This window comes from Aspergillus tanneri (genome assembly GCF_003426965.1).
Source record: "Aspergillus tanneri strain NIH1004 chromosome Unknown AapTan_1_pilon_pilon_pilon, whole genome shotgun sequence".
Lineage (NCBI taxonomy): Eukaryota > Fungi > Ascomycota > Eurotiomycetes > Eurotiales > Aspergillaceae > Aspergillus > Aspergillus tanneri.
Genome location: NW_022984628.1, coordinates 1,559,737 through 1,585,043, shown reverse-complemented (window position 1 = coordinate 1,585,043; position 25,307 = coordinate 1,559,737). Strand labels below are relative to the sequence as shown.

General features: G+C 49.3%; 9 protein-coding genes across 9 annotated transcripts; 3 read left to right on the top strand and 6 right to left on the bottom strand.

Moving 5' to 3' along the window:
• Window positions 1-204: 204 nt before the first annotated feature.
• ATNIH1004_002548 (TPR domain protein) lies at window positions 205-1,632 on the top strand (the record flags this gene model as incomplete). Its single annotated transcript, XM_033567235.1, has 1 exon — window positions 205-1,632. One exon carries the CDS (start codon window positions 205-207, stop codon window positions 1,630-1,632), a length of 1,428 nt encoding a protein of 475 aa, XP_033429230.1.
• A 500-nt stretch (window positions 1,633-2,132) lies between these two features.
• Window positions 2,133-3,721, bottom strand: cpcB (40S ribosomal RACK1 domain-containing protein; the record flags this gene model as incomplete). Its single annotated transcript, XM_033567234.1, has 4 exons — window positions 2,133-2,558; window positions 2,794-3,111; window positions 3,215-3,341; window positions 3,489-3,721. 4 exons carry the CDS (start codon window positions 3,719-3,721, stop codon window positions 2,133-2,135), a joined length of 1,104 nt encoding a protein of 367 aa, XP_033429229.1.
• Window positions 3,722-4,069: 348 nt separating this feature from the next.
• On the bottom strand, window positions 4,070-4,897 carry EMI5 (succinate dehydrogenase assembly factor 2; the record flags this gene model as incomplete). Its single annotated transcript, XM_033567233.1, has 2 exons — window positions 4,070-4,509; window positions 4,597-4,897. The coding sequence occupies 2 exons, from the start codon at window positions 4,895-4,897 to the stop codon at window positions 4,070-4,072; spliced, it is 741 nt and encodes a 246-aa protein (XP_033429228.1).
• Window positions 4,898-5,493: 596 nt separating this feature from the next.
• ERV25 (emp24/gp25L/p24 family protein) lies at window positions 5,494-6,462 on the bottom strand (the record flags this gene model as incomplete). The annotated part of the gene is made up of 4 exons (XM_033567232.1): window positions 5,494-5,512; window positions 5,580-5,880; window positions 5,997-6,123; window positions 6,253-6,462. The coding sequence occupies 4 exons, from the start codon at window positions 6,460-6,462 to the stop codon at window positions 5,494-5,496; spliced, it is 657 nt and encodes a 218-aa protein (XP_033429227.1).
• Window positions 6,463-7,323: 861 nt separating this feature from the next.
• ATNIH1004_002544 (uncharacterized protein) lies at window positions 7,324-11,159 on the bottom strand (the record flags this gene model as incomplete). The annotated part of the gene is made up of 2 exons (XM_033567231.1): window positions 7,324-8,649; window positions 8,721-11,159. The coding sequence occupies 2 exons, from the start codon at window positions 11,157-11,159 to the stop codon at window positions 7,324-7,326; spliced, it is 3,765 nt and encodes a 1,254-aa protein (XP_033429226.1).
• A 4,044-nt stretch (window positions 11,160-15,203) lies between these two features.
• ATNIH1004_002543 (uncharacterized protein) lies at window positions 15,204-16,310 on the bottom strand (the record flags this gene model as incomplete). Its single annotated transcript, XM_033567230.1, has 1 exon — window positions 15,204-16,310. One exon carries the CDS (start codon window positions 16,308-16,310, stop codon window positions 15,204-15,206), a length of 1,107 nt encoding a protein of 368 aa, XP_033429225.1.
• Window positions 16,311-19,404: 3,094 nt separating this feature from the next.
• Window positions 19,405-21,042, top strand: wetA (developmental regulatory protein WetA; the record flags this gene model as incomplete). Its single annotated transcript, XM_033567229.1, has 1 exon — window positions 19,405-21,042. One exon carries the CDS (start codon window positions 19,405-19,407, stop codon window positions 21,040-21,042), a length of 1,638 nt encoding a protein of 545 aa, XP_033429224.1.
• An 851-nt stretch (window positions 21,043-21,893) lies between these two features.
• On the bottom strand, window positions 21,894-22,622 carry ATNIH1004_002541 (uncharacterized protein; the record flags this gene model as incomplete). The annotated part of the gene is made up of 3 exons (XM_033567228.1): window positions 21,894-22,276; window positions 22,368-22,484; window positions 22,550-22,622. 3 exons carry the CDS (start codon window positions 22,620-22,622, stop codon window positions 21,894-21,896), a joined length of 573 nt encoding a protein of 190 aa, XP_033429223.1.
• A 485-nt stretch (window positions 22,623-23,107) lies between these two features.
• On the top strand, window positions 23,108-25,115 carry ATNIH1004_002540 (calponin homology domain protein; the record flags this gene model as incomplete). The annotated part of the gene is made up of 2 exons (XM_033567227.1): window positions 23,108-23,274; window positions 23,366-25,115. 2 exons carry the CDS (start codon window positions 23,108-23,110, stop codon window positions 25,113-25,115), a joined length of 1,917 nt encoding a protein of 638 aa, XP_033429222.1.
• Window positions 25,116-25,307: the final 192 nt, after the last annotated feature.

The window sequence follows — 25,307 nt, the reverse complement described above, 5'->3', positions numbered from 1 at the left end:
TACGGAGAGACGGAAAGCTTGGGTCACTAAGCAGTTCCGGACTGACTTTGTTTGGTTCTTCTTTCTCTTCCCTTCACCTGCAAACGGATTGGACTGTCCATTACTCGGGTTCTCACCACTCACTTTCTTAGAATCATTATCTCTTTATATAGACCGATACTCTTGCTCTATGTCCATCCACTAATACAGAACACTCTAGTCAACATGTTCTCTGCGACATCACGGCGTGCCTGCGCCCTGACTCGCAAATCCCCAATCCCCCACCAACCACCCACACGCTCGATATCCCTCGCCCATTCCAAACCCAACAATGCATACACATCGTCACAAGCACATCGTCCGATCCTCCCTCGATACCACCACCCCAACCAGCAAACCCAAACCCGACACCTCTCCTTCGCGCAGCGCATGAGACTCGGCTTCCGTGAAGCCTCGAAAGGAATCTGGCGAAAGAACCCCGTCCTCCTGCCATTGGCGATTGCGTCCGCCGTTGGAGCTACGGTATTATTCGCCTACATCGCCTACGTCGAGTACACGCGCGTCGGACCGCAGTATCATAAGTTCCCGCCGCCCGTGGCGGAGTCGTTGCGGACAGCTGTGTATTACACTGAGGTGGATCTCAATCCGCCCAAGGCGTTGCAGGCGTATAAGGAAGCGCTGCGAATTGCGATCGAGATGGGCATGCATCCGTTCTCGGATGAGATGTTGGGGATTAAGTTGCAGGTGGCGATGATGTTAGAGAAGGCGGGACTGGTTAAGCCAGCGGTGGAGGTGTTAGAGCGCACGAAGACAGAGACACTGAATTGGATTGAAGACGGGAGAAAGAGGAAGGCTATTCAGATGAAGGAGGAGCCGGTCGATGCGGCAGTAGATACCATGGATCCGGAAGTCCTCGAGGCCCGTCAAAAGATGAAGGAGATCGAGGAATTCGAAGACAAGCTGCGCGATAAAGCGCTGAAAAAGGCAGTCGGGATCGAGATGAAGCTGGCAGAGCTGTACTCGAGTGACTACATCCAAGACGAGAAGAAGGCCGAGTCTGCGCAGGTTGCCGCGGTAGAGCTATGTTTGAAGGAGTTGAACCGACGTCAGTCCTTGGGTCTCCCGGTTGGCGAAGGTTCAAATGACAATGACTCCTGGTTGAATCTGACAGAGATCGCCACCGCTCTCTCTGACCTTGCCTCCACCTACACCGATCAGGAGAAGTATGATCTCGCCATGCCTCTGTATCTACGCGCTCTGGATCTCCTCCGTGTTGACGAGGGAGACTCCCCGACATGCAAACAGGTTGTGCTGCTCAACGACGTCGCCAGTGCCATGGCCGGACAGGTACAGAAACCCATTCGGGCCCCAGACCCGGACATCGCGCGAGGCCAGATTATCGACGCTGCGCGACAGTGGGCTCAGAAGTCCATCGATGTGGCTGCTAGGATCCAGCCGCCAATCCGAGACCAGGACTGCGATTCATCCTGTGTGGCCGCCACGTATAATCTCGGCGAATTAGCAGAACTTCAAAACAAGACGAAAGAAGCCGAGAGGTATTACGCAGAAGCTAAGTCCCTGGCGCTGGGGCTGAGTTTTGAAGAAGGCATCGCCATGGCGGACAATGCTCTGAAAAGAGTGACTACAAAATGAAATGAAGGGATTTTATTTCTTTCATGCTGAGAATCCACTCGACTCCTACATGTACATTACATACTTAGAAATGCAACGAGGGATGGAGTAGTATCTCTTTCATATCTAGATAAGAGCAAAGTAATATACAGTTACAAAGTGCGTTCATTGATATATACCCTCCAGACGCCTGTTCCTGTTCAACCTCAGTACGGAGAACGAATAGGTTTGGGCACAGCAATGATTTTAAAAGGAATTTTTTTATGTCTTTTAAATGGTATTAGAACATCGCATGTCTTCCTTCACAAGATTCCAGACATTCGGATTTTATGACGAATCGAGTAAGCTAGACATGTCAGAATAACCCAGAGTCCCGTTAGGGACCCGAAGGTGCTTCATTGCTCATGGCTCATACATCCCAACCAATGCCTGCCCTTTTTTTAAGGAAAAATAAAAAACATAATAGTTATCTTCCTCTCATATCCCCTCCCTATTTCACCGACAGCTCACGGCTTCCTCATCTATGCCCTCGACATGACACCCCAGGCACGGATCTTGTTATCAGTGTAGCCAGCGAACAGAGTCTGGCCATCGGCGCTCCAGGCCAAGCTGACACACTCGGGCTCACGGCTCTTCTTGCCCTTCTCAATGTACTCGGGCTTGAGCTCGTCGACCTTGCTCTTCTTCTCGAGGTCGAAGATGGTGATGCTGGACGTGGTGGCAGCGCACAGCCAGTAACGGTTGGGGGAGAAGACGAGGGCGTGGATCTCATCGCCAGCGTGGAGAGAGTAGAGGTGCTTGGACTCATTGAGATCCCAAAGCATGGTGGTACCGTCCTTGCCACCGGAGGCGCAGAGGGATCCATCGGGAGAGATGGTGACGGCGTTGATATAGCCGGTGTGACCGATGTGGTCGGTCTGGAGGCGGCAGGAAGCGAGCTCCCAAACCTAATGAGGATGCGAGGTTAGCCTCGAATACTCTTTCTCTTGTTTCACGGAGTTCAAATGAAGAGAAAAAAACAAATCGAATGTTGTCCATCAGGCATGTGGTGAATTTTTGTCTCATGGCCATAAGGCTCTGAAGTAGCAAATACGTAAAATATGCATACATCCTTTGGAAGAAAAAACGGGTCGATCCCGTTGAAGCATGGAAATATAAAAAAAAGAAAATTGATATGCATACCTTCACAAGCTTGTCCCAGCCAGCGGAGACGATGACGGGGTTCTGGGGGTTGGGGCTGAAGCGCACACAGGAAACCCAGTCGGTGTGACCCTTGTCAGTGATAGTGTACTTGCAGTCACCCAGCGTGTTCCAGAGCTTGATGGAGCGGTCACGGGAACCAGAGACAATCTGGCGGTTGTCGGCGGAGAAGGAAACGGAGAGGACATCGTTGGTGTGGCCAACGAAGGTACGGGTGGTCTCGCCAGTAGAGAGCTCCCACAGGCGGAGGGACTTGTCCCAGGAGGAAGACAGAGCGTAGGCACCGTCGGAGGAGATGACCTGTACACGATGAACCCACGGTCAGCCAGATCTTCCCTTTTTTTTTTTTTCGTTCCCTTTATCCCCGTCCTCGTCGCAACGCAGGGAGACTTCGTAAACATACACAGTCCGAGACGATGTGGGAATGACCCTCGAGGCTGCGCTTAGGGTAACCGTAGGCCTGGTCGTCGCGGGTAAGGTTCCAGATGATCAGGGTCTTGTCGCGACTGCCAGAAAGCAGCATGTTGGGGCTAGAGTCGAAAGAAGAAAAGAATCAAGTTAGAAACCGATCACAAAAAAAAAAAATTTTTGAACCAAATCCAACCCATCAGAGATTTTCTATTTTTTCCTCTCTGCATGGATTCATCAAATTTGCATATTCCGGAGTTTTCCCTTACTTCTCCAAAGAGGTAGCCAGGCAAGTAACCCAGCCATTGTGACCCTCAAGGGTGCCGCGAAGGACCAGCTGCTCAGCCATGATCGGAGTCTGGGAGACGATGGAAGGGGACCGCGAGAGGAGAGGAGGATGAACGCGGGCGGAGCAAATGTCGTTGACTCTGGGCTGGGGATAAAATCGCAGCGTCGAGGATGGAGGAGCACAACGCCTAAGCCCTAATCCAGTGGGCCGCATCTTGTTGTGGAATCACGTGTCACGAGCCCTAACAAGCGAGTCACGTGGTCTATAGATGCCATACATGAAAACAAACGTTGATGGGCAAATACTAACAGGCTACTAAAATAATTAAATATCATCTTCACATTCACCAGTTTGTATCTATCCCTCCATATATCGACAATGGCAGATGGCTCGCCGTAAACAAGCACGCTACGTCACATACATCCTTCAAAGCGGCCAGAAGAGAAGAAAGTATCTAGAACATCCACGAATCAACCAATCCAAAACATATAGTACAATGCCAAAGAATACACAAATGCAATTCCATGCCACCAAGAATCATGCCGGAATACCACTACACATTCAGGAGTCAAACACCTGAATATTAGGCATTCTTCCAAGTCCACTACCACCAGTCTTCTTACTCTTCGCAGCATGGAAGCCAGTAGCACTGTTATCACGCACATGATTCCTCAAGAGGTTCAGAATCTCCGAATCGGCCCATCGTGTCGGAACAGGTCGGTATGCGGCCTTGAAGGCGCCGATAGTTTGTGACCATTCACCGCTCTTGGCCCCGGTACGCTTCCAGGTTTCCGTTGGGGTGTCTGAAGCGACGGACGAGACGTCCGCTCCGGTTTCTTCGGGGGAGTCCTGCGTCGCCCAGTAGTAGATGTCCCAGTCATTCTCGTCGAGGAATCGGTCGTACTCCTCTAGCTGTGTCTTGTTCATATCAGCCAGGTAGGCGTCGGCGAATGTCGAGAGCAGCAGGTCAGATTCTAGAATTCCTCTCTTTCTACTCTGATCTGTAATCCGATCCATGTTAGCCTCGTATTATCTGGTCTCTGGTCCCTCACAGTCATAAGCTGGGAGGGAGCTGGGTAAGAACGAACATAACAACCGGGCCCGCATCGTAGCCAAATCCTCCCCCGTCCGTCTCAACGGCTCAACCTTGAACGTAATGCCCTCCATCTCTCCAACTCCCAGCTCCGGTTTCTGTGCCCCAAACTCCTGTCTACCTCCGGTGAAGTGTTCGACCCTTCCCGAGTACGAATTCAACGTCTCCGGTTGCTTGCTGTCATCTTTGGCGCGAATTGCGGAGCTGCCGAACGAGCGACGGGCAAATGTTGTCGTGAGAGAAATCGGTGATGCGGACGATCGCAAAATGCGGTGCATCAGTTGCGAGGCAGACATGATGACTTGTCTCGCGGAATGTTTAGGTCTGAAATATATGGGGAAGGGGAGGTTGGTCAGTCGCGATGGATGATTACGGGATCGATTGACATCATCCGGCATGGAAGTAGTTATGTTTGTGGTGTTTGCATGTGCCAAACACCTTTAACGCCAACCGAGATATGCATATGTCCAACAGCTTGGACAGCTAGCGACCGACAAGTACAGGAGATTCAGGTCCTAAACCACGATCTATTTATTCATCCCCATTACCAAGGGCTATCTATTAGTTGAGTCGCTCTGTCAATTCAATATAGTGAATCAAGCCAGCCAAAAGAACTACAGTAAGGGACCTTAGAATTGGCAATCCAGCTACAAATAAGGGGGATTACAATAACATCCCAATTGCAATAAACCTCTCCATAAAATTCGAGTTATACAGCATTCATATGATCATAAGTATTCAAACAGTGTGGCATGACGTAGATCCGAGACTACATCCGATCGAAGACACTCAGCAAATGCATTGAAAACTCCATATTTTGTAATGACGATATAAAGAAGCAACAACACCACGCCGCCGTCTTCCTCGAGCCACCAACCCAATGAAATATTACCTAAATAAGGTGCTTGGATCTGCAAGCAATCAAACAAGTTAGCAAAGAGACGAACATCTGCCATAAACAAACAGAGCAAGACATACCGGAAATAAGCTCTCAGATACACAACCTGCCAAGCACCCAATCCAATCAACATGCCCATAGTGCCAAATGCGAACCATTTCACGCGCTCGTTAGTGCTCTCGTTGGTGTCCCGCAGCTTCTGTTCACGAGCACGTAGGTATTCCATCTCGTTAACAATCTCTCCCACCATTTCTTCCATTCGACGGAGGTCAGTCTCGATAGGCTTGAGCTTCTCGTGGCTTTGGATGCTAGACCAATCGCGGGCATCAGCGCCGATGTCCACGTCGAGTTCGATGGACCGGAAAGGGTTTGCAAGGGCCTCTGTGATAATCATTAGCACAATCAGTGGGGGGAAGGAAACGTCCGAGTATAATCAGGACATCAAATGTGTATATAGGAATATGTCTGTCAATATGAATCAAAATCAGGTAACGCACGTCGAGTAACAAGCAGATTCTCAAAGCAAACATCGAACGAAGTATCCTCCGGAGGAGTAAACGTCTGACGAGTCTCTCCCACAATATTCCTCGGGGCACCATGTCCATTACCCAATGAATCTTTGATCTAAACCACACATGAGAAAATTAGCGAAGGGCCCGATAGAAGCTGTACTCCAGTTCCGGGAATAATCCATGTGGATTGATCCCATCAAATCCACACAAAATCTTATAAAAACAGCAGACTCTCACATACATGCATGTTGACTTCCTGGCCATCCCCCTTAGTGCCGCTCACAATAGCAGTCACCACGACCAGCTGATCCCTGTGGGCGAAGTTCCGTATACATCGCTCATTCTTCCCGCTTATGGCAGAGAGGTCGAACTTCAGCGCGGAGGAGACCTGGACAAAACATAGGAAAAGAAGGCCGAGGATGGACCTCAGTGTAAGCCGAGAAGACACCATTGTCGATGGTGATTGTCACTATGGTCAACACCGAGGTTCTGGGAGATTGGCAGCGGAACGGACTGGTTGCTCCCATTGAAGCCACGCCACGCAGACGGATGCACTCGGAAGATTGATGTTCCGTGTGATATGCTCCACGCGTTTTCAACCAGCTTGTCCACTGTAAACATATACTGTGTACTTATCTGGCCACATCTTTACAATTGATATTTTTACGGCAGAATGAGATTTGAGGATATAATTGAAGAAGGATTATCATCAGGGTTAAAGAGATTCATTTCATTGCAGGAAGATACGCTAGTCTATCCAAGCCAAATCCGGCAATAAGAAAATAGAGCAACGAATCTGAAGAGTTCAACAGAAGGCCACCAATTTACCACATGGCTGTCAAAGCAAACACATTCATGCTCGATCCATACTCTTTTATCCCAGAACCCCGATTGGGTCTAAGAACGCTCTAAAGTGGGAACGCAGGATGTAAAATGAAATAATGAGCGGAAAGGGAATAAAAGACGAAATTGACAAACGAGTGGGAATCAAGGGAATATAACCCGAGCGTAGAAGATAGATTTGTAAGGAAACAACAAACACAAGAGATGGTTGGATATTCGGAGGATTAGTAGTATAGAAAGGAAGTATCAAAATGGGGGTAACACAAACAGTAGTAGATCGTCATACGGCTCAGAACGCTTTCAAAAGATACATATCATCGCCAAACATATAGCAATTTCATGTTTGCAACAGACCAAAATAAAACAGTGCAGTCTCAAAAGATCGAGTCAAAAGGAGATAGCGGGGAGGAAAAAAGAAAAGAAGAAGAAAAGCAAAGGATAATTTGAGGCGGGGGTTTCGGAGGTCATATTAAACTTCAACCTTCTTCCGGCGCACGAAAAGGCGGGAGAAGCTATTCGAGGTCGAATCTTTTCCCCTATTCTCCTGAGGGGAGGACGGGCTGTGAGCTGCAGGGGACTCGATAGGACCAGTACTTCTAAGGAAGTCGGCCAATGCACTGGTTTCTGTTTGCCGTTCCGAAAAGGAGGGCAGGCTATAGCTATGATATGAACCGTTTCGCTCCATACCAACTCTGGCCGAGTAGTTTGATGAGCCCACAGCATGACTAGCTTCAGGCTGTTGGCGCAGCGAAGATCCCGAAGGTTTAGCAGAGGGTATTTTCTCACGAAGTCGTGCTTTCATAGAGGACATGCCTCCGAGGCCAGGACTTTGCACAGAGGCCATATGTGTTGTAAAAGACTGTGGGGTAGTCTCTGTCTCTGAGGGAGGAGGGACATTGCGCAAGAAGTCTATCAAAGATTCTTCCTCGCGCTTCGGCTTGGGACCTTCCAAGAACTCGAGATCATCATCGTCATCAGAATCGATCGCATAAGGGTCGGGTACCCGACGCTGTTTCCTCATAGGACGAACGTTATCTGAAGGGCCTGCAACATCCGGAGCCGACTTGGGAGCTTGCTTCATAGCACTCGATTGGGTGGTTGGCCGACCTGTCGATTCCAAAAGCCCCGTGCGAGAGCCCACCGAAGTTATAGACTTCCTTGCTATGGACTCATCTTGAGTGCTACTAATTGAGGGCGTTTTGTACTCGGAGTTGCCAAGCTCCAGAAATTGCAAATCGTCTTCGTCTATTGTATCCCGGAAAGGTGCCACAGCACGTGGGATGCGACGACCTCCAGCACTGGGCGGGCCCTCGCGGATGAAATCGATCAAATCCGAGCTTTGGTCTCCCTTAGGAGCTACGGCAGGCCGGGCCTGTAGTCGAGAAGCAGTTGTAGGAGAAGTGTTGCTCTGTGTGTTATTCGAAAGAGAACTCTGGGGCCATGGGAACTTCTTGGAGATCTCGGTGGCATCAGACAGCCGGTGGATCCGAGATTTCATGTTGACGGGACTTGATGGTCCACCGGATTTTATCAGGTTGGCGAAATCGCCAGTCGACCCAGTACTTGGCTTCGCATCGCGGGACGGTTTCACACTTGGTTTTTGCGGAAGATTCATATTCAGCGTTTGAATCGGTTTGTGCTTTGGCAGCTCAGAAGATTTGGACCTTGGGAGGGCCGATGTGTTGGCCACTCGCGTCCGCGCAAGTTCATCGCCCGGGGGAGCAGTATTCCTCAAAAAGTCGGCCAGCTCCGCGGTGCTAGACCTTTTAGTTCGCCACCGAGGAGAATCAGGTTCCTTATAAAGCAGTCAGCCACAGAGCGCCGAAACTAAACCTTAAAAATAACCCAAGTTTTAGTGCAGCCTACCTCAATTTCCCGCATGCTTCTTGGTGTCAAGGTGTAGTGGAGGGTTTCCTCGCTGCGAATCAATTCATCCAGGCCCGTTTTCTCGCCAAAGAACGTGTCTCCTGTAACGCCCGACTCTCGGCTAGTTTCCGAGGAACTACGCACGCGAACAGAACCAGAGCCAGACTCTCCTTGTCGAACGATTAGGCCTTTCAATTTGGTTGAAACCTGGGATGTCGTAGAGCCAGCGGTAACCGGCCGCCTATCGCGGCTGCTGCTGACGCTGTCTGAGCGGCGAGGCTTGGGATAGCTCGACGAGGCTGCGGAGGTTGACGGTCGCCCTGATAGTCGCTGAACTGCGGCCCGCTCAGTTGCTGAGCTGCTGGACGATACTGGTGGGCTCGAGCACCCGTAGCGATGATGGCTTCCACCTCCCAGGGACAGCGGGCTGGGTTTGTGCCGGGCCCGCGAACGCTCGGAATTTGCGCTCTCAGCAGAAGACGAAGCCGGTCGGGGGGTTTTCTCCAGACTCGCGTTGTCGGTCGAAGTGCGAGTTTGAGGGGTAAATGATTCCGCGGAGGATTGAGCTGTGTCAGATTTCTTCGGCGCATCAGGGCTGACGGTTGACTGCGCCGTGGCGGAGTCTCCTTGCGTCTGTGGTGGAGCTTCTGTCGGCACTACTTGATCGTTGCTGCGCCCGTCAGCAACGTTAGAACCATCGGTGGGCTCCCCGCATGATTTTCGCTTCCGCCGCTGCACAGAGGCCAATTTCGGTTTTTCACACACCCCTTGTCCTTCAATGACCTCAGACTCTGAGTCAGGCGGGATCCGATCACTTAAAGAAGAGGCTCGGGTGCTATTGGTCTGACTGATAACAATTTCAACTGACGCAGCTGAGAGGGACGAGGTTGCAGCTGTATCCTGCCCTGTCGGTTCTTCGGGCAAACTGTCCGTCTCACTCCTCTTCGTTGGCGATTGGTCTTCGGGGCGAGGCTGCACCAAGGATTCAACAATAGATGACTTCTTTTCGGCAACAGGCTCACCATCTTCATCATGCTCATACATAGTCTCCAGTTGGTGCCTCTCCTCGGACAATGTCGGAGACGGTCTATCTGCGACCTGGTTAACCTTGGTGGTCGTGGCCTCTTGAGGGTGGGAGGCATCAGGTAGCGAACGCGACCGGACATGACGAGGAGATTTTAGACTCTGTGGCCTTGGTGAAACCGGAGAGCTACTGCTGGACGTCGAGGATCGGGGGGAGGGCAAAGAGAGCACCATTAGACTCTTGGGCCGCACTTTGTGGGCCAGTACAGCCTGCATAGTCTGGCCAACATCACCTTCCACATCGGACGTAAAGTCGGGTTGCTCGATTTCCTGGACGTCGTACTCGCTCATCGGAAGCGCGATAGAAGCCGGGTCGACTTCGGTGGGAATCTGGAGAATTGGAGGCGGTAGTGAACGGGACGAACGTTCGTCGGTAGCAACACTGCTGCTCCTTCTCGTTGCCAAATGTCCAACCGTTCCGCGGCGTCGAATGGATTCCCGGGAAGTCGCTCGAGCTAAGTTGGGATTTCGCGTACGCTTCCTCCAGGTGCGCCAGAGTCTTCCCAGGGTCGGGTTTAAGGCCAACCTCTCCACATCAAGATCTCCCACAACCAGCCGGTCCATGGTTCCTCGCTCCGCGCCAGATCCTCTCTCTCCGTCGTCATCTAGTTTGCTCGACAGGCGAGATCGAGCCGTCTCCCCCGCGATCACCAAAGCCTGTTCGCCGATATATTCAATGATGGACGCGAGGAAGATAGCCGCGGCGGGGGTGATATAGCCGACGTGGCTAGAAAATCTCCGGGGCATATTCTCATCCTCACTGAGCCCGTCCTGTGCGATATATTCCTCCTCATCCTCCTCTTCCATGTCCCCTAATCTTGTATACACCATACATCGCAAGCGGGTCAGTTTCCATGACCGGATGAGGTCAAACTCGCCGCCGGTGGGTTGACCACCAAACTGTTCGTCTTCCGGGCCTCCTATGTACTCGCTCAGTTCCTCGTCGGCCGCTGTAACCACTTCTTTCGCGAGTCGGGGCTTGAGTACTTCCGCCACAGCGGGTCGAATGTATGCCAATTGGGTCGACTTGGAGACGGCCAGGATATTGAAAAGGAGATGATCAAGGAAACCATTCAGGGCGGACAGAGCTTCGGAAGTGACGAAGGCACTGGCACGGGAGTTGTCGTCATTATCATCGGCCACGAAATCTGCAGCATTGAACTCCTGGTCGGCGGTGACGATCTGAGCTGCTGCGGACGATGCGATGAAACATGGAGCTGGATTGACTGGAGGTGGAACAAGGAGATGAAGTCGAGGGAGCTGGGAATCGCTGGAGATGCTGTTGCTACGCGAGCGCGAGCGCGAGACCGTCCTCCCCAGGTCGGGAGATTCAGGCCCTTTGCTAGGCTGCATCATCGCCATATAAGAGATCACATGCAGCGACAACGTGGTTTCCAGCCGTCAAGATGTAGAATATCGAACTTCTCGTCCTTTCGTTTTCGTTGTGTTTTTATTTTGCTGAAACCGAATTCTAAATAAAAATCAAAGCACGTCTAGGTCATTCTAAAGTCAAAAGAATAATGGGGTTCTTCGTCAGCCTGAAATTCAAATGACACAGCCCGTTTGGGGGCGCTTTTGCTCTAACGCATGCAAGTAGTTTTTCTGCCCCAGTCTGATCTGACGTTTTCCATAAGACCGCATTCAGGCCATACCCAAACGAGCGAGAGGGACAGAAAAAGAAGAAAAAGCAAGTCACGGTGGACAGATGACTATGCAGGACAGGAGTTGGAAGTGGCGGCGATAGGTGACAAAAAAAAAAAGAGGCATACCGGTGTAACATTCAAAGGAATGCACTCAACGTCGTGACAGCCTACAGCCTAGCAGAATTGCATGATTTCGTCACGGTGCCAGTACCGCGGGAATGGGCCCAAGATCGATAGAGAACTTCAGCAGAGGACAGTGGAGGACCAAGAGAATGAATAGTAGGATGGATGAATGGATGAATAAATGGAGGAACAAAAGAACGAAGGAATAAAAGAAAAGACTAATCCTGGACTAGGGAATCTTATTATTTTCAAGCTGACCCCAGCAAGAAGAGGATCATAAGACGAAAGGATAATCGTAAGAGTAAGAGTAATACTAATAATTATGTGGAGGAAGGATGGTTCAGGAGGGAGCTGGGGAGAGCACTACACTGTAAATAGTCAATGCATGAATACGGAGTACACAGTAGTAAAATGTAATGTGAATGGCAATTTTGTTTTATTTTTCAATTATTTCTCTTTTTCCTGCCTCAGTCTTCCAGTACCACATACTAAGAAGCTCACTAACTCACTAGTGACTTGCAGAATCAGGAGACAAGTGGAGACCGGATACCAGGTAATGCACCCCATTTCCGGAGAGTGGGCATCATGGAGACATGGGCGACAACAAATGAAACCTATTCGGTGGTGGGGATTGATGGGTCCGGAAGATATACGGGGTCCTTTGGGAAACAAGAAGCTGCGTGTCCAATTGAGAGCAGTGTGGGAAGCACCTACAAAGCATTTACTCCTACATCCTGGCTTGGCTAGAGTAGGCCACGTACTGGAGGTGCAGAGCACCACTACGAAAGTCGAGAGTTCGGAGGTTTCAGCACGAGGTACTCCTGATCGACATTGGCCTGGCCTTAAGTGACGACGGCCTTTCCGAGGACCTGGTTCCATTCATCCATGGCCAGAAAACCGATAGTGTACCGTTCCAAGGGATCTACTGAATATCAAGTTCAAAAGGTACAACCCAGTGATAGAACCCATTATATAGAAAAGAGAGAGAGAAAAGTAAAAAAAAGAAAAGAAAAGAAAAGAAAAAAAAAACGCCCGCAGTCCACTGATCTCCCACTGCAGACTAACGACGCAAGACCCACTTGGCCAAAGAGCGGCAAACCCTAACAGGCGTGCACTAAGTCACTAAGTGTCAGGGGAGGGAAAGGGGCTAGGATGTGCCGACCGACCAGTTCTCCATCAGTCTGTAAATGAATCCTTCCGGAGTAAATAAATTAATGCATGATTTGTAGATGGAACTCTCTCTCTTTCCCAGTGCTGGGGCCAGAACTTGAAACGGGCCAGATGCTTGGACCATTGAAATACGCATCCTCTGTTGGGCGTGATTATGTCAGACGAACCATGGGGATCCGGAATTGATCAGTTTGCAAAAGAGGGCTGGTTTTGATTTATTTCCCGTGTACCAAACTTCTGACTCTCCGCCCCTCGGATTTGGTGTCCTCAGAGGCTCCATCAGACCGATCAAACTCTGTTCGCAACTATTGGATCCAATCGCTGCCTTGGATAGGCTACTAAACTGGTATACGCGAGCCGATCCACCAGACATGCACGCTCTGCCTTCGAGAATCACTTTAATTGCTTCCGAGATGTTGTTTGACGTGTTGTTCTGTTTTGGATGACATGACCAGAAGAGAGAATTTCGAGTTTATTTTTATTTTTCTACCACTCTCTTGACAAACCCGAATAAACGGTAACCAAAAATATTCCAATTTCAAAAAAGGCCTGCAATCGATCAGACCCGTCGGATCTCCCACTGTCACGGTCGATCAGGATCATCGGCGATACACTCACCTCTGTCCCCATGACATACGAACTACTCCGTATGAAGAGCCGATAAATAACGGGAGAATCACACGGGAGACAAGGCCAACAACATCTCCTATTCAGCTGGCCAAATCCCCCGTAACAAAGCGGAGATGTTCACCTTATGCAACATATCTGCTCCCTGTTCCGTGAAGTTAGCTTAAAATTAATTAATAAGGCTCCAGCCACATCTGAGATTCCAGTCTCTACCTAGTCCCAATACATCCCCCTCTCTCATTCAATAACAACATATTATTCGCACAACGCATCGTTATAAATCAGTTGGTGGGTACTTCCAAGGTGATCTCTGATCCAATCGATCCAGAATCAGAGTCAGGATACCAACGGCTGAGAGCCAATCACCCTGTCAGGTAGCTGGTCTATACTGGTCTATACCTCAGGCTTGGTGGTTCATTCGGATCTGGTCCAACAGAGGGCACTGAGCGTAACCATGGTTCCAGTGGCTACATGCGCCAATGAATAAATCAAGGATGTCTGCTAAACAAGAAATTTATGTTAAAAAGTTTAAATAAATTAAGGTAACGTCTCCGATCGGTCAGTCTACTAATTGGTAGTTAACTGGGTTGGGCCAGATCCAGATTATACGAAGTACTATGCAAGTACACAGTAGATACTTGCTGACTGGACGACATCCTAATTCTCAGCTGATATGGATTAGATCGGCTGTTTACGGGTGGGATGATCAGGGAGGGGTAATAATTTGTTCCCGTGTCAGATGAATGTTGCATTATATGAAACAGTATACTCCATAATTCGTACTGTTATTATCATCGCGACGCAAGGGTATCCTATCATGGAATAGAGAAGATTCCAGATTCTAGGTTTCCTGCATACTCTACATGAAATTTATACGGAGGATATTTTGGTTCAAGGCTTAAAGTATTACTACGGAGCCTTACTCCATATAATGGACAATCTATTCTCTGTCCAGACCAAATCATTTCATGATTGATCCACTTTCAGCTGAAATAGTATACTATGGATTTGTTGGCGTGCTATGGAGTATCTGCTGGTTAGGTATCTTACCTGTCTCAACCATCCCGGACAATCTTTGTCTTTGTTCAAATAATCCACTCAGAAGCCCCATCTAAGCCCTATAGATAGGCTGAATAGAGCCATAATAACCAATCCTACTATACTGACCAGTATCCTTAAAGAACGTTAATATTATTAGTAATATACAGATCTATACATACTATCCCATAATCCAGATCCTCCAAAGAAAATTATCATCCATCAACTGTCCTACACTTTTCCAATTTCTGTCAACCGCCTATCCTATCCAACTGGATATCAGGATCCACGCATGCTTCGGACTTCTACCAGGTTTATTTTTTCTTCCGTGGACTCTCCACTCTGGCGTCTTGTCCATGTTACAGGATATGGTAATGACACTAGTCATAAGCTACGTATGATTCCATGACACTCCGTGGAGCACGGGAGAAACACGAAACAAGCTCTCGTTTCGGATGAGACAAGAAAGACTCAATGTCTGTGCAATGGTGCTCATTTCGAGATCTGTTACTGTGGGCGTTTCTTGGTATTATTGGTGTTATGGCTAGATTAGGCACTCTGAGAGGTACTAGGATGTTGTTGGCTTTGGCGCTTGAATTGATCTGATATTTATATAATTGTTCAAGACACTAATCAGAAATAGACATGCAAGTTTCATTGACTTTCGCTGAGCTTTTACAAATGCTTTTCACAGAAAAATAACACATATCAAAGAGGAAGCTCGCCTTGTGACCGACCACTTTCGGCTTTTCTGTGGCCTATCTATACCCACTTCCTTGGACAAATGCCTAATCCCATCTTAGTGACAAATATAAGGCCTCCAGTGGTCAATCGCATATGCAACACCGCCAGCGAAGAAGCTCAGTTCATCTGGTCCAATTCCGACGTCACCATTGGCCAGTCTCTCTGAGAGCAGGCCTTCTATCTTTTCCAAAAGACCTTGACCAAGAACTTCCGTAATTTCCGGCCGTTGCTTTGCTGCCTCCTTTTGGTCACTAAGACCGATGAGTTCATCGAACTCTTCCTTGGCAACAATGTTGCGGAAAATTCCAATGACGTGGTTTAATGCATGGTCGATATAGACGCCATTGGCACTATCAGATTCCATGTATGGAGAGTGCGCACGGCCCGTTTTCATATCGTTGGTCCGCGCACGAAGCCGTGCCTTATATTCGGGATCCGCGATCCCCTTAATGCCATTAATGTAGGCAATAAAGAGACGCTTATCCAGGTCGACCACATCACTGGTATGCTCTTCGGGCAGCTGCTTGATGGAGTCACAAATGTCACCATTGTCATTGTCCCCATCGTTCAAATCAACGCCCGCATATTTGTCCTTCTGGGGTTGAAAATTTCCGGACGCCCGTGCAAGCTCCATAATTTCGTGGCAGGTCATCCCGCTATCGGAAATTTCATCTTCTTGGGCCTCTGGGGCCTCTGGAGCCTCTATGTAAATCACCTTGGAGTCAAACCGAACACTGTTAGACTCAAACGAGATAAATGAGCCATCGAACGAGTCGTCGTCGTCTTCGCAGGAGTCAGACATGGCGTCAGATTCGTCATCCCAAGCGGTAACATAGCAAATGTCGTCATCGATTTCATCAATAAAAGCGTCGTGTTCATATTCGGATACATCATCAGATGCATAGCCAGATTCTGATTCTTCGTCTTCTTCGATTTCAGCATAAGATCTCTTCAGAATTGGTTTCAAAAGCGGGCGGAGCGGAGCCTGTATGGCAGGTATCAAAGACGAAGCAACCGACGTAGTCATAGATGTTGGGTTGGTTGATGTGACAGAGACCTCATCCGATGCATAACAGCTGTCCTGAGAAAGGGAGATTTCAAGGGTCGAAAATGTTGAAGACATAGACTCCCAGGACTTTTTGTTCATACTTTTCGTGGCCATTTTGGCAATCTGCTGTCCTGAATCCAAGAATACTGCCAATTATAAAATACAAAAGACAGGTTATTATCAGAGAGAAAAGCCCCACTTGTACTGCCTGAAAGACAAGGTGGGGAGATTGACTTCTTTATTCAACAAAGAATAGCCGGGGTGTTTTCGATTCGAGAATAAATGGCTTCGAAGGCCTCCGAAAATCCGGGGGGGTTCCATAGCGAAGCACAAGAGTGAATGGAGGTATTCACCTAATGTGAGGCGACGAGGACATCCTCGACAGGAAAAATCTTTGGGTACATTGTTGATTATTACTTCGAGATCCGGGAGTTCATATAAAGGTTGCACATGCACTTCTGGCGGTATTGAGCCTTGAGAGGAGAAGACGTCTGTTTGAGTTCCTGCCGTGTAAGAGTAATAATGTTGTTTGCGATAGAATTTCTGAGGCTATACATATAGACTGTAGGCTGTTTTGCAAAATCGGATGTATCGGAAGGAGAGAAGAGCGTAGTATTCGCTCTTGAGGTCAAATATCGCAACACGTTGGGTATCCCTAAACAGGACACCTTGATATATTCACGAAAGATCAAACTTCCTCAACAGCCACTGTGCACCTTTCGCGTTGACAAGCCCGAAATGATGAGCGTGAGCGGCTTATAGACTCATTCCCACCTCGTAGGATGTGTGGAAGATTGCGGCGGGGGGCGAGGGGTAGCGATAGAAAGTCAGCCGGTTCAGCCCCAAACGAAGACCAAAGACACGCTTGTTGGAACGTGCCACAACGAGAATATAGAAGGTTTATGTAGGTAGGTAGTGATAGCACAGCCCAAAAGTGCTCTTAAGAGAGAAGCAGGAAACAGGCGACTTGTCGCTGACAGCCCGACTGCAGTCAGATTTCCGTCATCACCACCTGACCAAGTTGAGAGGCTGTTGCCTCTTGCCGTCGGTCTTTTAGTCGGCCCGAAGGTTGGAGTTCTCCAAATGTGGCTTAGTTGAATGCAGATCCTTACTTCGCTTCTCTGTCGAATCAACGTCATCCTGACTAAGCCTCAGTGGATGGTTCCGGTCAATTCTAAGATGGCACTCGTAAGATCAAGTCCATACTACTACTAGCTACTTTGCAATCATGAATTAGGCAGGAATTGGAATCATGATGTATCTCTATAACCCTGACTCCATAGATGATGGGAATATCGAAGCCATCTCCAGGATAGAATCAACGCTGCAATAACAGCCATAGGAACGTGGCTATACTTGTGACAACGCTGCACCAGAGCATATTGCTTTCTTACTCTGCTCTCTGTCTGAATATCCACTTTTCTGTATGAGACTACTGTGCTAACGGTGTTTGGACTCGCAGGCATGCATGTTCGTATTGTCTGTCTACCTAGAAAGTAAGTTCTAGGCTGAATCGAACATTCTTTCTGGTGGCTTCCTGCTTGAAGCCATTCCTCTTGGGCTGGTATCTTTGTCCTCTCAAGGATTACGTTTTCAGGATTTTAGGCCTCGGCGACATCCCGTATGCTCTTTATCAATTTGCGTTGCTATTTTGCCATCTAGACTGCCCAGCCGTCGTGATTTCCAGGATATCGCAAAGCGCGTGAACTGTGGCTCTTTTACAGGCTTAAGCACCCAAAGCCAGAAAGGAATTGAGCAAGGAAAAGAGAAACTAAATGATTCATAAACTTTTTTTTTTTTTTTTATTTTCCTCGCACTCGAGCAAATCGATGGCCTCCAATTGGCCTAAGAACAAAGAACCTCCGCCACACTCGGTTCATGCGTCTCACGAGGTAACTCGTAGGACAGTCCTCTGGGTTATTGACTATGAAAGTACCTTGGAAAAATGAAAAGGCACGTCCCTAAAAAAAAAAATGAAAAAAAAAAAAATGAGAGAGGAAAAGAAGCCCGAATGCAGACAGACGGCTATGATCCCTCTTATCGAAGCGCGGATTCGCCTGTGTGGTGTTAATAATAGAAATCTGAGTCTGCACAATAGCGCCTCAGCTGCAGATCCTTGTCAAAATCTTCATCAAATTAACAATTTACGCAGTTACCCTATTGAATATGTGGCAGGGATGCAACTATGTTCTCAAATTCCAGAATACTGATTCGCGCATTGTTTCTGGGGGTACACATTCCTCCCAGCCCCAGTTAACCATCCATTCCAACAACCTTATCAACGTCAGTGGGCCGAACACCCGGAAGTCTCTACTCCACCATACCAGAGAAACCTTTGGAGAAGTCGAAAGGAGGATAGCAAGATGGGGCAGCAGCTACTACTACCTTTGGAGCCTAACATGAAGTAATGGTGTGATGACGTTTACATTAGATACATCAACTTGCTATGCAGATGCTCTGGATTGCCTGTTCAAAGAAACTGTGCCATTGATGATCCCTGTCTTGCATCGGCCCGGCCATTGCCTGTTTAACTTCCATTGTTGAAAGAACATCTCAGTACTATTGGTTTGGGCCTCTTTGGTCCCTCTAAGACCCGCACGCACCTGTCCTGCTGATCCCATTCTCTATGCTTCTGGCATGGTGAAGGTTGCATTCCGGTGGGTGGCCATTTGGGTCCCGAGCCCACTCTGAACGAAATGTGGGTGAGAGATGGAGAAACCCATTCAGTTGAGTCCTCTGGTTGGTAATCCTGGCATTGGGACGGTCCTATGGCATTCCAAGTCGATCAATTAGGATAGGGTGGGCCATATATTGACAACCCGCAGAGCACCTAGACTGCATTCCTTTCCCATCTTTAGTGCAGATGGAATGTGTGCAGAATCCCAGAGGCTGGGGTCCATCTTGACCATTCAAATAGGACCATCTTTCTGTTGTTTGTTTGCTTTGTCTCCTTTGCACTTTCTGCAGTGTTTTCTTTGGTTGTCAACTTATCAAACGGTTCCTACACGGAACATTCCACCGTCTCCCAAACAACAGTTGACGGATCGCCGGCTCGCTATCCGAACCTTCCTTTGATTCATAGCATCATACCATTTGCGTGAGCTATTTGGCCAATCATAGGCTGTATACTCTTTCAATCTTTGCTGGACCAGTTTTTGTCGGCTCGCTCGTCGTCGCCGCAAACGGAAGGTAACCGTCGTTCTTCAAGATGTTCGCCCAACCTTTCGACCATTCGTTCAATGATCTATTCAATCAATGTGTCGATGTGGATCCCTCGACAGTTGATGGTAACAAAGACGTTTCGTTCCCTGGTGATCTTGACCAATTATTCTCTTTCGACTCATTGTCCAGCGAGTGTGGCGACCTGTCACCCAGCATCTCTGCCTCCAAGCGGGCCCTTAAGTCACCACAACATTGGAGTAGAGACCTTTGGTGTGCTCCACAGGATGCGGCCCCATCCGCCGGGCAAGCGGCCCTTGGGTTTCCAGACACCATCCATCCTTCTACTGTCTCGGATCTCAACGTCAACCTCGAAGCTTCTTCGCCAAAACAAGTCCGGTCGCCGTCTACTCCCCCAACCACCCCTAACCGCAAAACAAAAAACGCATTAGTGACCCCCAAGTCCATCCGTCGCCATTGTCACACGAATGACAACCGTAGTCCACTGCGCAAACAGAGCTCTCCCAGTTTGATGCGCTCTTCTCAGCTCCAAAAGAGTAGGATGGCGTACCCAGACGCTTGGGCTCAGTCGCTCCAGAACTTCAGTATTGGTGGTTCTGATGATCGACTGCCATTGTCGCCGCCACCATCAGATATCCTGGTGCAACATGAGAATCTTCCCACCGACGGCACCTCCGCGCAGATGAACCATCCGGGGGATTCCACAGATATATCTCATCATTTTGATTCGACCATGTTCACTCAGTCACCAGCCATCTCCATGCCATCACCTTCTGCTGGTGCCTTAGCAAGGAAGCAGCAGCGATATTTAAGCCGTTCGAACCCTTCGGGAATTCCCACGTCAAGCTCCCCGCCAGCAGACGACATATTTTCCTCTCCACATTCCTCGGATCCTCAGTCCCTGTCCTCATGGCATTCCGACCCGGCGCTTCCATTCACACCCGACCTTCATAACCATGATGCTCAAGCATGGTGGTCACCAATGGCTTCTCGGGTTGCACCACAGCGACAACCTTCCTACCAACAAGTGGTCGCGTCCCCAGCTCCTCAAAGACGAATCCATAACACCACCAACCAACATGACATGCTGCAAGGGGGGCTTATGATTCAGTTAGATCCCACACCATTTGACATGCCGGGTACGGCAGATCCATCCTTTCCCGCATCAAACATGCCCCGGGTTCCAAGCGTTCAGGAAAACCACACGTACAGCCACGTCCCCACTACTCTACAAAAGTTTGTCGACTCGTCCTCCTTCGCGCCTCAAATCCAGAATTCTTCGCGATCCCCATCTTTATCTCCGAGAGCAGGTTCACCTAGGGATGTCATGCGCAATGAAACTAACATTAAAACTCCTCAGCGCCAAAATCATGGCCGCAAATTGTCGTCTCACTCCATGAATGCTCCCAGGCAGGTCAAGGGCACAGGTCGCTCAACAGGGAGCCCGAAGAGCGCGAATAGGTCCGTGATGGTGTCGTTTGTGAATTTCACCCCTGACGACAGCAAGAAGATCCTAACTGGTGTTGCCCCGAGCGGAAGCTCGAAAACGAAAGCGCGGCGGGAGCAAGAAGCCCGCGATAGACGGCGCAAAATGAGCGAAGCTGCGTTGAATGCAGTGCGAAAAGCCGGTGGCGACGTCGAAGCTCTAGAAGCAGTTCTCTGCTAAAAAGTGTTTCCTTGCTGTACGCATATAGCATTGCCTTTTAATCGCTCAGTTTTTTTTTCTGTTATATACCTCCTTCGTTTTTCTTGGGCAACAGTTGTTTTGGTGTTGATGGCATATGTTCGGAACAAGGACTTGGCATTCTGTTACCAAAAATGTTAGATTTTGAGCGCTGTTTCCTATCCACATTCTAATAATTCAAGTTTAGTGCAGTTAATATTTAATATATTTGGATTTTGAACTTCTAGTTATACAACTGTTGATGGACCTGACGCTCGGAACCAATTAGGGCTTCTACGATGCACCTGATCATCGCCCTGCTGCCCCAGCATGCCATAATGGATATCTGGCCATCAGTTATTGGATATCATACTTGTCACTTCAGAAAAAACCAAGAGATAATCTGTACAGAGCGACAAACATCGTAGTCGATATATTTTTGTTTTCCTATAGCGAAGTGTATAGTGGTGGAGTAATGTACAAACTGAAGCCAGTCTACGACGATTAAATACACATAGAGTACCATGGAATCCATAACACCTGCCAATGACTCTAGAGGAAATGGGAGACGGAGTAACAAAGATACATCAACCCAACCATCTTTAACCCTCGGCTAGGCCATCCACTCCGTCTGTACTTGATAAACTGCACAAATGAGACAGGTACTGGAGGCTCTCCGCGAAATTTGATATTCAGTATTCAAATTAGCGGACGACACTGATCATTTCGTAGCAACGGATCATATATAAGCGAGCAACGGAGGTTGCTTCAAAGCCATCACGGAACGGGATATGACAACCCCGAGGAGTGATGGTGAGTCTGTCAGATAGAGACCTTCCTGACGCTCTGATATTTCATCTCTGAGACGTCTTGGGCGTCCAAGAGTCAGGCTGCCAGTTCTCACTGGGCCCACCTCTTGTCTGCGCCCAGGGGTCTTCTTTCGCTGTCGGAGTTTTGTCCTTGGCTTGATTTTCCGTCTCAGTAACATCGTTGCCTCCCTGACTAGGAGCAGAATTGGTTCTTCTCGTGGGCGGATTCAACGTGTCATCGCTCGTTTTGGTAGCAGGCATAGGATGTTGAGTCTGTGGCTTATCAAGATAGGATGGTTTGCTTGCCCATCGCTCGTCGGCCAGACGAGCAAGTCGCTTAATCTGAAGCTGTCGGAGGATGTCCTGTTTCTGTTCTTCGATCGAAGGTGGATCTGCACGCATGTGGCGGAGCCATTGATGCCATTGCGCTGAGACCGTCAGTTAAGCCAGAAACTCTCTCTCTGTCCGTCTCTATTTTTATGAATTTTTTCTCGTCGACATTTTCAAGGGAATACGTACGGCTCACTTGAACATCTGCGAGGTGGGTTTTAGGATCGACTTTGACAATCCGCCGATACCGCGAGGCATTCAGCGCATCTTTAAATTCCCAGTACGTGTTTCCGGCTAGGTCCGACCCTGTCCAAATTGCTAGTTAGAACGAAGTGAACTCGACGGTGCAACACCAAGGGAGAGAAATATACCAGCCAGGAAGGATTTTCGCCACGGCAATCGAAGGCTCTTCCACTTAAACCACAAACTATTCACTGGACTCATTGGTGCCCAAGGGAACGGGATTACCGGGTATTCAGGGGCAAAGAAGGGGGTTCAGAGAGGCCAGGGACAGGAGCATGAGAATGGAAGGCTGGGAACAAGGGCAAAACCGATCGTCGGAGGAAAAGCGCGAACGTCATCAGCGAGGCGGAGCGGCTGCTGACGGTCTCGTCACGCCCGACTGGTTCCCTTCATTCCTTCATTTGCTCTTCTTCTCCCTCTCTTCTGGAAAACCCCATCGATCGATCTATCGGCTCATTCATTCCGGGATTCATTAAATATTGATTTTGTTCGATTGACCGTTGCTCTTGGTCGCCCTATATACCATTCTCTCGTCCCTTAACACCCTATAGAAAGCGCCTAGCCACGAACCACAGTTGGCTACCCTGCAGGCAGCAATCGACCCCTACACCCGGTCAGGCTTTGCAAAACCACTCTCATCTCTCTAGATGCACTAAGCGCCTTATCTGGTCGGTGTCAATTCCAGTATGGCATCTGTTACGTCCCTAGACAAGGACCTGCGCAATCTGCGCCTGTCCCGCTATACCCCGCAGGCAGCCGCAGAAGTACGTGACTGGGTAGAAGAAATGCTTCATGATCGGCTACCAGCAGGTGACCTTCTCGAGGCTCTGAAAGATGGCGTTGCTCTTTGCAGGTAGGACGCGAAGTACCTCCTATGCTTCCTCTCGGGTCTTCCGGAGTACTCCGAACAATCGGGCAGCTATCGTACTAACGGTCAACCCCAGACTTGTCAATCTTGCAGTGTCTCCGGGAGTCAAGTTCAAACAATCATCGATGCCCTTTGTGCAGATGGAGAATATTTCTCACTTCCTCCGTGCCTGTCAAATGCCACCCCTAAGCCTCCCACCACATGACGTCTTTCTCACGGTCGATCTCTACGAAGCCAAAGATCCCGCACAGGTTCTCCAATGCCTAATGGCTTTCAGCCGGCGGGCCAACGCTCTTCAACCCAGCAAATTCTCTCGTTCGATTGGTCCCCAGAACAAAGGGGGCACCTTGAGTCCAAACATGACTGGCTCCAGTCAAGGGGGCTACACCCCTGCGAGATCTCGAGGATTTAGCAACGTGAGTGATGCTAACTCGAGAATGTCTGGACAACCTAGTCCCTCTGCGAAGCCTTCTTCCATCAGTACTTGGAGTAAGAAGTCGGATGAACATTCCACAACCCCAGCCTGGAATATCCACCAATACGGCTACATGGGTGGTGCCAGCCAAGCGAACCAAGGGGTCGCCTTTGGTGCTCGTCGGCAGATTACAACCGCTGCACCACACGTACCAAGCTTGACGGAGAAGGAACAACACAGGCGTGAAGCAGAAGACCGTGCTCGTATAGAGCAGGAGAATGCTGAGCGCATGCGCCAGCAGGAGCGGGAATTGGAAGAGGAGCGAGCTCGAGCAGAGGAAACACGTCGCTGGGAGGAAGAGACCGCGCGTCTTAGAGAAAAGGAGCGGCGTGAGGTGGAGGAAGAGCGAAGACGGTGGGATGAGGAACAGCGAAAATGGGAGGAAGAGGAACAACAGCGCCTACGGGAAGAAAGAGAAACAGAAGAACGATTCGATAAGGAAAGGCAACGTCGACGAGAGGCACACGACTCACGTCTCAACGGGCAATTCCTCAGTCAATATCAAGCCAGCCTAGGGAGAACTGACCCAACCGTCTCTTCCGAGTCCAAGGAGAGCGAGCGCGTTCAAGAACTGGAGCAGGAACTAGAGAAGGCGAAGGAGAGAGAGTCTCAGTACGAGCGCGAGCGACGAGCTCTCCAAGAGAAAGAGTCAGGACCCAACCAAACCCGCAGTCCCCGTCCGGCCCCTGTCCCTCCCAAGCCAAGCTATAATCTATCTTCCCTGGAGCAAGAACGCCGACTCCTTCGTACGGAATGGCAGAATTATCAACAGGAAGGCCCAATCTCCGAATCCACCAGTCCACCCTCCAATCCTCCTCGACCACTTCCCGACCCGTCAACATCCGCACAGCCCTCAGCCACCAGTCCATCACCAGCTATGCCCCCTCGTCGTCCACTCCCCGACCCGATCACCCATGCCCTCGAGACCCGGAAACAAGAGAGCCGCGTCGACCGATTCCTCTCATCGAACCGTCCGCCCGTGGCACCAAGGCCGACTACCCATCGACCACAAGACTATACCACCACTGCGGAGGTCGACGTGGAGAACAGTCGCCGTGAAGCTGCTCAGCAAAAAACCAAAGCCGGTGGTTGGGCCTCAAAGTCCCTTCTGGAGCGTGAAATGGAGCGCGAGCGTGAGCGCCAGCGCGAATGGGAGGAGAACCAGAAACAAACCGAAGAAGCTGCCGCAAAGGGACTAGGGGACGCTTCTCTAGGTACTGGTCCAGGTCAAGGAGCCTGGAACGTGCACCAGTATGGTTTCCTGGGCGGCGATAGTCAGAATCGAGGTGGTCCCGGTTTGGGAGTCGGGGGAGCCAAACGACAGATCATTGGGCCTCGACCTCCTCTATAAACTGATCGGAGTCTATCTATTGTAGTGTTGTCTTCGGTGGGATATGCTATACGTTGCCTCAGTATGATCGCCTCTATCTTAATCTATCTTATTCCCCTTATTTCTGTTCTTCATTTTATACTTCTTTTTATTTTTATTTTTATTTTTATTTTTTTTTATTTTCACGTCTTCATCAATTAGTTAATCCATAGT